The sequence below is a fragment of the Eleginops maclovinus genome, chromosome 9, assembly GCF_036324505.1.
Source record: "Eleginops maclovinus isolate JMC-PN-2008 ecotype Puerto Natales chromosome 9, JC_Emac_rtc_rv5, whole genome shotgun sequence".
Taxonomy (NCBI): domain Eukaryota; kingdom Metazoa; phylum Chordata; class Actinopteri; order Perciformes; family Eleginopidae; genus Eleginops; species Eleginops maclovinus.
This window is the reverse complement of record NC_086357.1, coordinates 14780142-14797077: the sequence shown is the minus strand read 5'-3', so window position 1 is coordinate 14797077 and position 16936 is coordinate 14780142. Positions and strand designations below refer to the sequence as shown.

General features: G+C 40.5%; 1 protein-coding gene across 2 annotated transcripts in view; it reads right to left on the bottom strand.

Moving 5' to 3' along the window:
- rabgap1l (RAB GTPase activating protein 1-like) overlaps positions 1 to 16936 on the bottom strand; it is a 97781-nt gene that overhangs the window by 78744 nt on the left and 2101 nt on the right. Inside the window, exons 2-11 of one of the 2 annotated variants that reach the window (XM_063891259.1) lie at positions 13184 to 13398; positions 12738 to 12888; positions 11548 to 11752; positions 10464 to 10638; positions 9683 to 9840; positions 8826 to 8936; positions 7409 to 7475; positions 7014 to 7116; positions 4611 to 4777; positions 994 to 1117 (exon numbers count right to left, since the gene is read on the bottom strand). In XM_063891259.1, the coding sequence (XP_063747329.1) occupies positions 994 to 1117; positions 4611 to 4777; positions 7014 to 7116; positions 7409 to 7475; positions 8826 to 8936; positions 9683 to 9840; positions 10464 to 10638; positions 11548 to 11752; positions 12738 to 12888; positions 13184 to 13321 (1399 nt within the window). In that variant the 5' untranslated portion in view covers positions 13322 to 13398. The remainder of the gene's footprint in view (positions 1 to 993; positions 1118 to 4610; positions 4778 to 7013; positions 7117 to 7408; positions 7476 to 8825; positions 8937 to 9682; positions 9841 to 10463; positions 10639 to 11547; positions 11753 to 12737; positions 12889 to 13183; positions 13399 to 16936) is intronic. The other variant, XM_063891260.1, reaches the window with a different exon arrangement.

The following is a 16936-nucleotide window of genomic DNA, read 5'->3' as shown; positions in this document are numbered from 1 at the left end:
TCCCGCAGTGCCAGTGAAAGCTGTCAGCTTCGGCCTTGGCGGCTGACTCGTGGCTTTGGGTGACAGTTTTGGCCTCCCACTCTATAAACATATTTTACTGCTTCAAGATGAACAAAGATGAAGAGTTTGACAGTGGCAAAGAAAAGAGAGAAGCCTTCAAATACGACGAAGAGTAACTGTGTTGGCGTATCGCAATTTGTATTTATTTTTTACAGAAAAGTAAAGACACACACACACCCTTGAGATTCTGCCTACAGTTATTAAACACCCAAAAAGACTAAATCTGCTGTGAAACACAGAATCCATTCATTTTCTTTAACACATATGCAAACCAACACAAACTCATTCCACATAATCTAAACATGCTGCTGGTATCTTATGCCATGCCTCACACACCTACATACAAACATGTTCAACACACAACGCTGCCCATGTTTATGTGCCTTAACAAAATGAAACTTCACAGTTGATTCATGTCAGCCAATGAAAGGCATGTGTGCTGGGCTTTCTACAACAAAACAAACAGAGAAAGTGTGTGTTGGTAAACCTCTATTTCAAACTGAATATCTAGACATATGATCTCATTTAGATGAGGCGTTCATGCAACCCAGAAGAAAAACGCCACTAGATATGTGAAATGTAATGTAAACACTCCCTCTGATAAGCTATTTGTGCCTGAGAGGGTTCAGAGTAGTCTCTCGTATATTGATGGCAGGGAGGGATCAGTGCAGAGCTATGCGATGTGAGGTCGCATTTTTCAATCATGCAAGAAAAATGACTTGTGGCTTATGCATCCCTTTGTGTACATGTATACGTGTGGGTTTTTTCGGGGTAGGGGCATTCTGATGAAGAATTTGGGCGTCTTAACAACAATGTCAAGCATTGTGAAGCCTGACGGGCTTTTGTCAGTTGTGATTATGTATTGCGGTATAGTATGAGGAGAATCCAAGCGAATGAGGAGAGAGCGAGAAAAAGAGGGAGAGACAGCCATACCTTCATCAGGCTCCTCTTCCTCAGTGGGCGAGGCCAGTCGTCCTTCATTGCTCCTCTCTGCCTCCCTCTGAAGACTCACCACCTCATACACAGCATCGCTCTGACCCATCCTCTCTGGTGCCTGCTGTACACACACAGACACACTCATGATCAGGCATTATATTATCTTCAAGCAGAAACAATATGATAAAATTCAAATAAAAAACGACCTCAATGATGCTAATGTACAGTATTAGCAATCTTATTTCTTATTATCTCGAGTATTCAAAGTTAAATCAGATGGATTAACAATAATTCTATACATACAGAAGATTCAGAAATGTATAGACAAATTGTCTATAGTTCATCAGCACTAGACAGTATGAGACAATCAGGTGCTGCCGGGCTTTAGAGGTTAAACTGATGCGCAGTCATGAGCCTGAAACACTTTTCTATATGTAGATCCCTTCAAGCACAGGAAAGCTAGGAAGAAGAGGATAATCCAGTATGAAAATGTTCATTTACAGCATCGAGGACATCGATTATATAATGAGTCATGGAGTAACAAACAGCTGATCAAACCATTAAACCCTCTTTTCATTTCTGCAGGACAGACAGCAGTCCCGGCTCCCGAGAGGACGAGTGCTGGTATTCAAGTGGCAGTATGAGAGTGGCAGCGACAGTCAATCTCAACAAGGCAATCAGCATGACCACCCTTGGACCTAACATTGAGCAACTGTCTGTATTGATCTTGTAGGTGGTCAGGCCAGAGCTCACTGTCCAATCAGATGACAACATTAGGAAGAAAAGGGCCATGTATCAGACGCTAGAGTAAGAGCACTAAAAAGACTGAATACAAAATAAACTTTTATGTAAAATCAACCGTTATGATTGAGTATGGTTGGGTTATGCTATAGGTCACCAAGAGATTTAGATTTATTTTACTTTTTCGCCTTAATTAGATGGAGGGGAAGAGAGAAAGACTAAGGAGCAAAGTGGCCACTTAACGCTAATATTTAGTGTTGGAGACATTACCTATAGTGAATAAAATAAACAACTACTCAGGACGCTTGTGAATACTTGACTTGCATTTGAAAGGTGGAAAGATATACGACTACTACTCAGTTGCTTCTGGGCAGGCAAAGTTTTGAAAGCGTTTGATTTCTGTCATATGAACGAGAAAATTGCCGAAATGCATCAATGATCCCTGAAACAAGTTTGTTTAGAAATCTCTGGTGTAACATGGTAAATACAGCTTTAATCTACTCCTTAAATCCATAATAATAGACTGAAGAAATGCATAAGACAACAGAGACTGCAACAGGCTGACCTTGGGTGTGGAGCATGAGCTACTGATGTTTATTTCTGGTTTATTTAATTACTGTAGTGCTGCTGCCTCTCTCCTCCACCTGGTCGAATGGATCAATGAGCTGCATCGATCTGCACACTCGCATGGCGTCTAATGACTAACTCAAGTCAGTGATGAGAGCACCAATTGGGAGTGAATATCAAGATTTGCCTATTTTTAGAAATATTCTGAAGAAGCTTCGGTAACATGTTGGCTTTGCTATGGTTTATGAGAAATTGTTAAACCCACGGGATGAATTGTTAACACTGATTAATAATTTGGTCCAAAGAAGATCCACTTTGCAAACACAGTATCATCTAGGGTTTTCTAAGCAGAAAAGAAACAAGAAAAAAGGATTATCTATATTTCGTTGTTGTGTACATATATAGGGAATAGCCCTATGCTAGATGTTACTCCATGAGATAAATACAATCTTACCTCAGAAAATAACAGAATTGCTGAAATGCTGGTCTTTGTAGAGTCACTAAGTGATTTTCAGAGTTTTCATCTGTAGATATTTTAAAACTCTGGGAAACAGACGGAATCACTCTCAGCCATTAGTTTCATCGACCTCTGAATCCTGGCTCAAACTTTCAGTTGCTCATCTTGGAACCATACAATCTGGTGACTGGCTGCTATTTTATAGATTTTCTTTAGTATGAGGAAAGACACACTTGCAAAACAAGTTTGTAGCCTATGTGTATGTTTCATTTTTACATATCTGCAGACTTTTGAAACATACAATTTGATTAGTCGTAGTCTTGATTTATTCTCCACCTGTCTAAATCTGTTCCGGACTTGACATCAACGTGGACCTGACAGGTTATGAGGTCTACAGCCGTGGCAGGTTTGTTTCCCAGTATAACAGACACCAATTACATTTTCTAGTAAAGCCGACAGAGAAAACATTCTGAGAAGTTGGCTTAGATAATGCCTCTCTGTTACTCCAGCTGGCGAATGACAGTTTTTGGCTAAATAAGACAATAGGCCTACATATTTTCTATGTGTGTGTATCACCTCTGATTTCCATCTTTCACAAAAACCTCCTCACAATATTATCTTTTAATTAGCTCTTAACCACAGCACCAGTCCAAAACTCTTCCATTTACTGAGGAGATAACTAGAGAGGCAATCAGGCGGACGAGTCAGCCCGCCGCTGTTAATTACCCACATGCCAATAATGAGACAGAGTCTCTTATTAGCTCCCTACAATCCAAAGCTTCCCCACACTCCACTGCTTTGCCAGCTCCCCATGGCCTGCTCAAGAAGATCTGCTTTTAAAACAGGAAAGAGGAAGCTTACAGCTTAACTGTTCCAAAAAAATTAAGCACCTGCAGCAACTTCTAAAGCTGGGTGTCCTTGTGTTGATGGGAGGTAAGTGAAAGTGCTTTCTCTCGCAGCACTTTTTAATAAGACAAGTTGTAGGGAAAGCTCAAAGGGGCAAACATTTAACAGAGTAAGTTCCAAGAGGAATACAGTAAATGTGTTGCCATCAACCAAACGTGTCACAGCAGAGGATTTTGGTGACTATTATTAAACTGCCAGACCTCTGCAAAGGTGAGATTTTGAGTATACCTATCCAAACAGTACACATTCTCTCTGATATACTTCACTGTGAGAATTAAGAAATCTGACACGGTGTTGTAGGCAGGAGAGGGAATGACTTGCTGAGCATCAATGCACCAGCATCACAATGAGAGACAGACAATAAAGCAAAGAGGCAAAAGATGGAGCTGCACAGATGGACAGGGAGGAATGAGAACCAGCTGAGGATACAGATTTCAGCACATTTTTGTAGCCCTCACAAAATACATTCATCTCTCTGGGGAACAATATTTCACTGGTCACTGAAACACCACCACACCTCAAAGTGTCCGCTCTGAACTCCATCACTCCACACCTGCTCCACCTTTCCCTGCTTTTTATGGAAAGCTGTGGCTGAGTTGGGACACGATGCCGTTGCGGGCTGTAAACCTTCTTGAGACATATGCGAGGCCAGGAGGGTTTTCTCAGGAGGTTTTGCAGTGATATTAGAGGGATTGCTCAAACTGTATACACAGGATGGCAAATTACAAATGAGTAAAATCATAAAGTTAAAATGGACATACCATCCTATCTTCCTGCCATTCAATGGGAAACCGTGCATGAATTAGCAACTACTTCATAGCCTCACAACAAGCTAACCAATGAGGCTATAAATCATCCTCAAGACCTGGGATATCTCGAGGCAATAACCACACTACATTAAGTATGTAATGTAAAGTATTAGACTGGGTTCAGTTAGAGATACCTGTCTGAGTTTGAGGTAGAAGGTCTCACTGAAGGTCTTGCGGCTGAAGTACCAGAAGCGTTCGTTTGATGGATAAACCCGGAGCAGAGTTTCCATCAGGAAGCGAACTGGCTCCACCACCTCAGTGACTACCAGGTCCACTGCCACCGTCATGTAGACCTGCTTATCTGGAGCCAAAAAGAGAGAGAGAGAAAACAAAACAGGAACATTTTTATTTTGGGGGGATATTATGTGAACAAATATAGTTATATTTTTTCCTTCCTTCTGAATTATTTCACTGGGTGAAGGCAGTCGCTAAATGTTTGCAAATGTAAAAAGGTTATTACAGTGTTATGTACACATGATAAACAGCTGTAAGTACAATACAGCTCTCATTGTTTAACCAGGTAATGAAGGGTCCAAAAGCTGACACACAATGATGAGTCAGAGCCAACCTTTAGCAGGAAATCAACCTTTATTACTGATGTCAATGTATTGTGATCATTTTTGAAATATTTAAGAACAAAAAAAAAGCAAAGTTTACAAATCCTGTAAATTCAGAACTATGTGTTTAGCTATTCATCTGAATGGCTTATGGTGGCTGGAAGTGCATACTATGCATCCTGTGGAGATGCCACACCCCCTGGTGGATAAGGACATAACTCCAATGTCTTCAAATCCAAAAAAGACGACAATAAATCTATTTTTTAGGTGGAAAAATTAACCCTGCATGTTTAGCCATGGGCCTTGGACTTGTGCTAGTAGTACTGAGGTTTCTCTATAGTAAAGAAACATAATACAGAGATGTAAGCCCGAACTAACTAATCACATAATGCTGGTCTTTGGACAGTTTAATTATAAAGTGAGAATAAACAAACAGAAAACAGACAGAGGGACTGGCAAAGTTATCTCCAAGTAAGGAGGATTTATTATCGTAATAAACCTGCGCAAGGCAACAAATTAACTACCACCATCTTTATTTAAAGATATTTGTGTTGGTCTTTTGGCCTTTAATTGATAGAAGAGCTAGAGAGGAATAGGTGGAGGGGGAATGTAGCAAACAGCCAGCATATAAATTGCAATTATGATAATGTGAAGCAGTTTGTGTGGCGTGTGTGTGTGTGTGTGTGTGTGTGTGTGTGTGTGTGTGTGTGTGTGTGTGTGTGTGTGTGTGTGTGTGTGTGTGTGTGTGTGTGTGTTTTTACTGTCTGACTCCCATGAGGAAGACTGCGTTGACAGACCTGCCATCCATCTTCAATTCAAATTCTCAGAGCTTTTGAGTCAGCAAGTTGCCAAGTGGTCTAATGTGTTAGCCGTAATGGATTTGGCAATGCAAGCGCCTGAATACACTCCCATACAATTGGTCCCTCTTCTCAGGTTAAAGTACATGAGGATAACCTCAAAACTCAAATATGTATTTCTGAGCACATCCTGATTTCCAATCACCCATTTCAGGTAGCTGTTTAAGTTTGACTTTAATAGACATATTTAGGTTTAACACAGGATCGACGGTTCAATGAATTTGGTTGGACGAGAGAACAAGTCAGATTAGAAATAAAAAATACACACTTCCATTTAAAAATATATATATTTTGAGTACCTATTTCATGAATACTTAATTTGATGTTTTTGTTAAATTGATGTTCTAGAAGTCAATATACTGAGTAGAGAAGACATAATAAAAAAAACCCTCCTTTTCCTCTCACTTAATGAAAGCAAAGCAAAGAGCCTTTATAGGAAGGAAATGTTTTAAGATTAGCTTAAATGCTAGCAAGGATTTAAAAGTGATTTGCATAAGAATAATCTCCTAAAATGTTGCTTTTCATTTCAATACTTACACAAGTAAGTGTCCACATTGGTTTTGCTTCCAAACCAGATGTGTTCAAACTTTAATGTGCGAAAACATGCCAGGCCAGGACACGTAATGGGTCACAAGGACAGACACAAGACTGTATGTTATACTAGAGAAGGCAATTATCACATCGAGGCAGCCACGCAAGCACTGCATCATAGACATGACCTAGAGCTTTGTGCAGTCCCACATCTCATTTGTGACGAATGGAAATAATTTCTACTTCAAATGTGTGTATTCACAACTGGTACACTGGCACATGCTGGTCTCACTTAACACAGATCATAAATGTACCATAAGTGTGTGCACAATTCAAACTAGCTAACAAATCCCTGCTATGTGCACCAAATTCTATTAAGGAAAGAAACTGTAAAATGAATTCAAAACAATTGCAAAACTCAGAAACATTTTACCAACTTGTCTTTATGCATGTCTGTAACTTACTTTAAGTTTGTTTCTGACATTTAAAGGTTGCTGTGATTGCTCAATAATCTTTCAAAGGTATTGTGGATTTAAATCAAAATGTCATCTGTGTGTGAAACAACATTTATGGGGACAAAAACTGGCCTCACCTTTAGGGGTGTCTTCATTCAGCGGCTGGAAGGCTGCCATGTTGGGGTTCCATGTTCCTGTGATCACATAGGCCTTCCCATCAGAGCTCTTCCCCATCGACTCCTGTACAGGCATTAATACAGGGAGTAGGTAAAAAAAAACAACCTCAGTAATATAGGTTTATTGCAATACACTTTAATTTTACAATTTCAAATGTAAAATATCATTACACGTAGATCTTGTATTTAAAAAGGCACATATCAGCTTCACAAATATATACTAAGACAAAGGAAACTGAGAAAAACAGAGCACAGCGGCCAATAATAACTGAGTGAATATAGCATTAACCTGGTCATTTCTAATTTAGGTCTACCAGAAAGGGCTGGTTTAAGAAGCTAAGGTGGGTTGAGCTCACCATGTCTAGTAGATGCATGTCACTGTTGCAGACTTTCTGTCCTGGACTCAGCAGCATCCCAAAACACCTAGAGCAAAGACACAAGAGAAAAAAAACAGAAATCAATAATCACTAATGTCACTGCTGAGGTACAGTCAGCATTCACCAGCAGAGTGAATCAGAGCAGTTGGGAGGGAAGAGAAACTGGAGTACGGAAACAACTCCAGTGACTGACACTCGTAAATATTGTAATGTTGATGCGTTATGAACCTTCAAAAAGAACAGTAAGAGCCTAAACTGTGCTTTGAACAATTTGAAAACAGTTATAAATATATTTTGGCCACAGTTGAAAATATTTGATGACCTGTGTAGCATGTCTAAGTTGATTCAGGTCGATAAATCTCTCCCTGCTTCTTCTGGCTGGGCCCCTCACACAGAAAAGGGCAGCATGGACACACAGGAAGTTAAAAAGAGAGAGGAAAACAAGTACAGGCAAACTTCTAAAACACATATCTGAGGCACGTGTAGGCAGCATTGTTGCATCCCTTCAGCTTTAGGTGGGAGGTGCCACCTAGTGGTCAGCATGGGAATCTCCCAATTCAGAAATGCATTATATAAGAACATAAGAATAACTTAACCCAGCACTAAATGAGGTGGGCTCATATTGGGCTTAAGAAGATAAATGCTGAGTAATGCAGAGTGATTTTTCAAAAGGTTTTGTGAGTTTGTATAGAAAGATTTATTTTCTTTAAACAAAGTGCCACAGGGTTCAAATATAACTTACTACATCTATACACATGATGCCAAATCATACAACATTTCAAAGGAATTTACCATGAAACCAAATGTATGGATAAAATAAAGTATTGTCCAACATGTGCCTGGCCCTTCAGAAAGGAATCAGTGCTGAACACAATAGAGGTTTCCATTGACACTGAAAATAAAGGAGAGGGCAGGTGTCTCCCTCTGATAGCGATAGGAGGTGAGGGAATGAAGAAGAAAGGAGGGGAGTGTTAACTGACCTACTTCTTTGTTGCAGCCTGCTAGAGCATGTAGATCTATAAAAACAGGAGAGATTGCAGGAAGAGGGAAATGTTTTAAGTACACCAGTCTTCCTCTGTCGGGGGGGGGGGGTTTATTTAATCATGCTCTATTTGGGTGGCTTGACTTATATTACACCTCTTTTGTTTTTCCTGCAATATTTTACCACCAAGTATGTGCACTCACTGTCCAGTGGAGGTTTAATCTGGAAAGTCATAATATGACAAGGCTAAATATCTTTTAGGCAGTTCCAAACTTCTGAAAAGCTAACCCCTCCGGAAAGATGGGTGAGGAATAAATGTAGTGTGACAGAGCCTATCCATAACAAAGAACGCCCAGTGGAAGGTTCCTACTGCAGGACCTCGTCACGCATCACCTCTTCTGCAGTGATCCTCACCTCTCGATGCCCAGCTCCTTGTTGCACATCTGCTGAACTGAAACCACGACCTTCTTCTGAACGCTCTGTCGCAGCTTGAAGTAGAATTTATCCCTGTCCTTCGGCACAGGACTGTGGATTGGAAGAAAGGGGGTTATTATACATAACCGTTAGGACTTAGATGTTGCCAAATGTAAGTGTTGAACTGTGGTGTTCTTTATTGCGACGTATAAGTGTATTTTCAATATACCTTGTTCCCTGTTATTGTTCTCTCTGTCTTAATGCCAGTGTCTTTGATACTTAATCATTATCTTAGTATAACATTTCATATCTTAAGTCTTATAAGTTTATTGCATTTTACAGGTATCTATAGTATAGTACTGTCATTTCAGAAATGTTACTGGGCGTTTTATTTCAGAGGAGAACAGAAGAAAGAAAATCCATCACTAAAACACTCAATATTTGATATCTTGTAAAAGTGTTAAAACGGACTTGCTGTGCCATTAACTGTTACGCTCTTTAAGGATGAACAAGATCATTCAGATAAAATAGTAGAGCTGCAGCGCATTACAGTTTTCCAGATATTGACATATCTGTGATACCAGTCCTGAGCTGATGAGAAACACAGGCACAGCAGGCATTTATGTCCATGTGGAACTCACATTTATTCCAAGGCTTTCCCCTAAAACTTGGATCATGGTGCCACACAATCATTCTTCTTTCATAAAAGGGTGTTTGATTCTCATGCATTTTTCACATTTAATGTTAAAAATATGAAGATAATATTTGTCTACCACCATTTTAGTCTGAGAAACCTACATCATTTAATACATAAGTGTGTTTCTGCACTAATGTGTGGGAATATATGGACCAGGTACCTGAAGTTGCCCTTGCCATCGTCCTCTTTGATCTCCAGTGTGACGGTGAAGGTGTAGAGGTCGCCTTCAGGCGGACCGGAGAGCGCCGTGTCCCTGATGTCTGCCGGCGGTGCAGAACGCCGAAAGGCTGTGGAGAAACTGTACAGGATCCGACTGACCTGGATGGAAAAATAAAATAAAAAACACAAAAAAGTTTGAGGGCAGAACACAGGTAAGTAGACTGAAAAAATTAAACAGTGACTTTAATTAAATATATAAAGTCAACGGGTTCCACAAAACTGTATTTGGACATTTTGAAAGGAATAACATTAAGTTGAACCTATTGAGTTTTATTTAAACTTCATATTATTGCTTTCAACCAACCTAATAAAATGACATGATATCTGTTTACAAAAGGCATGTATTTAAGTCAACATTTCTTAATCTATCCTAAGTGTAGGACAGATTAGGAATTTTTAAAAAATAATGATAAAAGACAGAAATAAAATCTGAAAGGAACTGATACATTTATAAGAGCAAGCTCAAAAGACAAAGTAGAATGTTGCAAAAGGAAATGAGTAATAGAATCAAAAGACCAAATAGAACTGGGCATCATTTAGAAAACACACAAGACAACAGCGCCCTCAGCTGGTTCCCCAGTGTCTGTGGTAGTGATACAGCCTCACCATGTTTAGATCAACATAACGCGCGCATGTTGAAAGCTCCACTACACTGTCAGTTCTAACTGAAGCTATCGATGGTTTGATGTTTCTAGAGCCTTTTATTTCTGCATCTAACTCACGGCCTCTTTGATGTGGCAGGAGAAGACGTGGATCTGGAAGTCCTCAGAGCTCCGGTAACTCTCAGTGAAGGAGAAACAGTCACTTTCCACCGAACCTTCTTTTCCACGGGCACAAAACAACACCTTGTAGATCGGAAATACTGCGATCTCTGTTCCTGAGGCCTGGTCCACAACCCTGCGGAAAAAGTTATTTCCGTTTAAGTGCAGTAAATTAACGATAACATATCTTATTATGTACATGAATAGTTTTCTTTCCATCAATACATTTGAATATTACCTAGTTTGGTTTTCAAATTACAGCGGACTTTTTCTGTACTTTCTGTACTGTATAAGATTTGTTTAGAGTTATGCAAGGTCTGAGATGCTTCCCATCCCCAGGGAGTTTCCATAAGTTATTTACAGTAATCTTCTACCTCAACAAATGTCAACTTTATATTTATCCCAGCATTTATTCATTCAAAAAGTAAGGCAATCCTGTCACTTTTGTCTAATTGAGCAGAAATGTCAATACTATCAGTGTGGTAAAAGAGCCTTGTCACATTTCCCCTTTAGTGTAGCTTTACATTTCAAGTTCCACTTTCATTTTATGACTCAGTACAGTTACAATTTTTTATCGCATCTCCCTTCCCCTTAAACTGTACTTCTTCTGCTGGCTTACAGTCTTTAAAATGATGGGCCCCTTTAATAGCCACATCATTCAAAGTAGATTTGCTGTAAACACGCCCACCTATTTTAATGTTTCTGTAATACAGTTACACCAGGTTACTGTGATAACCACAGTGATCACATGACCTACTACATCCAGGTATTTCGCAATAACTCATCAACCAGGAAGATTGTAATTCAGACTGATTTTCTTTGCTGCCAATCTGTAGTTTAAATATCTTTAACTACCCATTTTAATGGAATATCTACCCCCAAAGCAATCATTTGACTAACTCTGTGTGACTTTTTTGTTCAGAAATTCAAGGTTATATGGGGTTTCGAGGGGTTAACTAACTGCTGTACTTTTGTTTCATCAAAGCCTGGTTTAAATAGACCCAGGTCTCAACACATGCAGTTTCTGTCTCAATTTTTGGCTGACCTGACGGAGCCGTTGGGGCCACTGGGCACGTGCAGCGTGATGGGGATGGGGATGGCGCTCTCCGCCCGCAGGGTGGCCATGGCCTTCTGCGCCTCGGCCTCGTTGCGAGGGGCTTTGACCCAGGTGCAGCCAAGGTAAGACAGCTTGTTGAACTGAACACTGTCCTCCTCTAGCACTGTGGGGCTGGACGGTGCTGGACATGTTTCTGTAGACGGACAGATTTAGGTTGCATTGTTATTTGTTTTTATCTTGAGGTCTCTGTTTGTATGTTAAGCTAAACTGATGTTAGCTTCTCTACTGTCTGGCACATATGTATCAAGATAATATAACAACTGCATCATCAGCGTCAAACCATAATATTTCACATTGGTGTGGTATGCCGTTAAACCATCATGAGATAAGGAAGGTTTGGGGTTTTCTTTGAAATTAACTTGACCTGGGACTCTTTAAACAGGAAGTAGAACAATGAGAGCAGCAGCTGGACTTCCACTGCCGTCTGGCTATTATTCTACACAATGCTAACCATTTCCTCTTAGTGTAGTCATCCGTGATAAAGCACAATATAACTTGGACTAAAACAAAAAGGAACACTGCAAGTAAACAAATATGATGTGTAGTCCCAATGTGATTTGTTTTCTCGATCAACTTCTCTGTTGAATTGAAAAACAGATATATGTTTAACTCTGGTAGAGCTTATGCCTTGCACCTGCTACTGGAAAAAAAACTGTGTGGTATTTTGTTGACCATGTCATGTTGATTTTGCCTTCATGTTTGCAGAGCTGTCAGGGCCAACCTGTCCTTGCTGATATACAGAACATTAAAGCCAATGTCAGAGGGTTCAGATATCAGCCTGGCTAATGTGCTGTATTTTGATGTATAAATGCCATGCAGACGGCTACATTTCTCAGGCCCACATCAATAATAACTTAAACGTACGACAGTGAAGTTTAAGTATTTAGTTTTTAAATTAACAAATGGATTTGGGAATGGTCAGCCGTATTGAGAATGCCAGTCAGACTAAACTCAATCTGCTCCTTCTGATGGTGATATCTTACACAGCAAAAGGACATGAACTCATATCTTTACAGTTGATATTCCCATTGAGATGCCTGAGTGGCAAATGAAAGAACAGTTGACTGACAGATTGTAATTACCTGTGGTAGACACACTGATTGTAAATGGACCTTTACCTGCAGGTTGGGGCTCCAGGACTTGGCTCTCTGGGTCCTTGTGCTTCTCCATCTTTTCCACATTGCTCTTCTCCACCTTCACCTCATCATCATCGTCATCCAACACCTCCTCCATAGCTTTCTCGAGCTGCTCACTCCCATTCCAAGACATCTAAGAGAGAGAGAGGGCGAGAGAAAATAAGCTGGGGATGAAAAAGGGATGGATTAAACCTGGTGAGGAGAAGGACACAGTGGAGCTTCCTGGACCGAGTCAGCACTTTGGAAAACTCTTGTCAACCACCTTGTTTTTATTGGCTTTTAACATGTTTTCTTGGCCTGCTTTCACACCACGATGCGCCTTTTACAATCCTTCTGCAGCTGCAAATCTGACCAGCGTGTTTTATGAGGGATGAATGTTACATATTGTACTCCTGTGTGTTAACAGTTGGTCCACAAGCAGTTCTGACCTTGAGTCTTGGTTTGCCCTCTGAACTTTGCGGTGACCCGGCGACACTGGGCTGTACCAGAACAAACTCCTCGCTGGTGACGGTGGCCACGGACTCCGTCGAGCTGCTGACTTTTCCAAGAGAGGACCGGTCATCCATGGCTGGCTGGTTTGCTCAGGGTCAACTGGGGAGACCAGAGTTAAAGCTCTCCCCTTGCCTCTCCTGTCCGCCCAGCTCTGTGGGAAGACACACAGATTGAATTAGACAACGTAGGAGGTGTTTTCTTAGTTTTTATGCTGAAATACAAATAATGCTCTAGCAACAAATGGATAAGAGTGAGGTGGTGGATGCAAATGTTCTCCGTCAAACTTACAAAATTGTAGAGTTACGAGATCTAAGTGATTAAGAATGCATTCTATACACACAAAGTGGGCACGTCCACTCAGGACTTGTTCAAATAATAGAACAGGATTAATACATCACATTTACTGTACCATGAGCAGTGTTGTTACTGTGATGTGCAATGCCCAACCACAACACACCCATTCAGTACTCACACAGCAAGGACTGACAAGGCACTAGCCGAACAACTCCCTGGTTTTGGGCACTACTTTTAGGTTATGAGTCCGAGACAAAGTCAATGAGCCCCTCTAATCTTCAAGGTAGTGATAAGAGCTCAGAGGAAGAGAGCATATTTTCTAAACTTGTGTTCAGAGCTTAGAGTGCCGTCAGTGTCTTCAACATCACGCTGGTACAACATTTACCAGCTGCCTGTCACAGAGTCTAAAAGGTCTTATAGTCTGGTAACCACATGACTGTAGGCTTCAATATTCAAGCGTTTCATAATGAATTTTATGAGCATTAGAAAAGTGTAATATGTGCTGTAGTATCCCGCCACCAGCAGCTGCATTTGGTTATACATAGTGTTGCTAAAGCAACCAATTTTTTTAACTGATATTTTTACCCTCATTATTTTTGACACATCCGTGACCAAACAAAAATAGAAGCCTCTTTTATCTTGCACCGGCTAAATGCCTTTCTTGGACCATAATCTGTAAGAAAAAAATGTTTAATAGTTGTTTTGTAATTGTTGATTTAACTAAATGTATTTTTATGTAACTCGTTTACTACTAACTCAGGAACGACTAACCGTTTGAGTTTATATTTGCTAGCACAGCACCAACAGACATGCACTGGCAAAGTCTGTCTGCACATCTGTATCAGCGCACTGCCTCGACATGTTACATCCTGCTGACTGATGACGTTGGACTACCCCACATACAATCATGTCATCATGCAATGCGGGTTGATCCCTGGCTGTAAGAAAGTAAGCATAAATAAGCACACATATGATTAAACACATGTTTTGTAATAGCTCTAAAGTCCTACACTGGGTTTTACTGAGCTATGCTCAAGTTCATTTCTATGTTAGGAAAGTTGTAAAGTTGAAAGGCTTAGTAACTACCATACAGTCTATGCTAACTACAGGTTTGTTTGAAACCAAACTTAATTCTAAAACTGGTTGCACCACAACAACTACTTGGGGCATAATGTAACTAGTTTGAATGTAAAGTCTTAACTAAAGCAAACAGTCAATGTACCCTCAGTGAGAGTCCATATGAGCTTCAGGCTTTTTCATAGAAGCACATCTTAGTAAGTTTGATCAACATTAAAATATCATATCAACAAATGACCTCTCTTCTGGACGGCTGTGTGCCATATCGCATTGTAGTTTACTTTATAGCTGGGCTAAATTTGAAATGACACAGACACTGTGCAACAGGCTGCTGTGCTGTTACTAAGGACAGGAAATGCCTACATTTGCAAGCTAGCAGCAAAAGTGACCCTATTGTTTTCAGACACAAAAACATTTCCAAATGTACTATAACCAGAGAGGAGTCGATTGCCTTTATTTTAGAAGTCAATTAATAATTTAAGTCATGTTTGTAGCAAAATGGCCAAAAGATGATTATGGCTTTTTTCCTAATATGTAATCCACTAGTAGGCTCAATGAAATGCAGTGTTTATTATGATGCCGCAGAGAAGGATGCAAAATACCAAACACACAAAGGTGAGAGCAAAGGCATGAAGGGGGCCTTCTTTCACACACAGTGACATGATTACATGCATACAAAAGGCATTCATACTACACTTAACTCGAGCAAACTACACACCCACATAGACATACATGAGGAAGGCAGTAGGGTCATGTGCTCCAATCACACTTTTTCAATTACACAGAGCAGCGTGAAGCAGAAAAGTGAACACTCAACCCATTCACTTATGAGAGACGGCGCAGTGAGAAGAGTTCTTCAGTTTGTCGTTTAGAGCTCTATTGGATCACTATGTCTCTTTTTCTAAAGTCAGACTGGATCTGAAGCTGTGAACAGCAGCCAAACTCAACTGGCTATTAATCATAATTACTTAATGTTGACTACGCAATTACAGAACATCCCATAATCTCCCTCCCTCCCTCTCACACACAAACAAACACCCATGCAGGTGCCAGGAGGTAAGATGTGGTAACTTGTTTCTTGTAACAGACTGAGGCTGAATTTTACTGTTTTATCCATTACAGACTCCTTGAGATGGAATCCGTCAGCTGATCATGTTAAATCTGGTTATTCCACACAGATTTATCCAGATTACATCGTTTAGAAGTTCTTTCACTTTTGCTGGCCTTGTTTGGCCAGAGAGTCACTTCCTTTTTGGCAGAAACTTAAACTGTATAAACCGTATGCACCCAGTCATTACCAGCCTGCTCCTCCACAAGAGTCCCAGTTGGCAGCCTTGCTACCCAACCCTCGGGTGTACGGAAACTGTGAGTGTCCGGCGCTGTAGACAGGCTGAGCAACTCCCACAGGCACCGGGCCTCACACACACATAATGTCTGTGAGGGAGGTTTCCTATGGGTCGACTCTGCTAGGGCTGCATAACAAGTTGTTGTTTATACTTATCACCATATCCACACATCCTCCCAATTTTTTTGATTAAGTTAAAATGAGAGATATCAATAAAGATATGCACTTTAAAATGAATGAAATGACACTTCACAGGACGCTTAAGGCGAATGTTCTTTGACTACTCTCTTCAGTAGTGAAAACTAATGCAATTGGCTCGCTGTTTCTTTTGTATTAAGATAATGACGGCTAAGCGTGTTATTTCAGATCGGATAACCACATTTTATTTATCTCCAAGGAAATATGAATTTGCCACCAAATCAGCTCATACAGACCATAAACAAGAAAGGCAATACATTTGCGCAACACACGCGCACGCACACACACACACACACACACACACACACACACACACACACACACACACACACACACACACACACACACACACACACACACACACACACACACACACACACACACACACACACACACACACACACACACACACACACACACACACACACACACACACACACTGAACTGCTGACTGCATCCTTACTGCGATAATGGAGCAGAGGCACACTGATCAGACCTGTTATAGGCAGAAATAACAATAACATTGTTAGGGTTGGGCTGTTTCCAATAACTATTTAGGACAGTATTAACTTGATAGGCATGATCGTCTTGTTTCGAATTTGACCCCATCACCCACTGTGTCTTTGTTATTACTGACAATCTTTCCAATGAAGTCTGGACAAGTTACCCCATACTGCGATCAGGGTGTGACTATTACTGTCAGTGTTGCCAATTCATTTCCCTGTATGCATCATGGTCTGGAATCATCACTCATGTTGTTAAAGTAGCCTCGGTC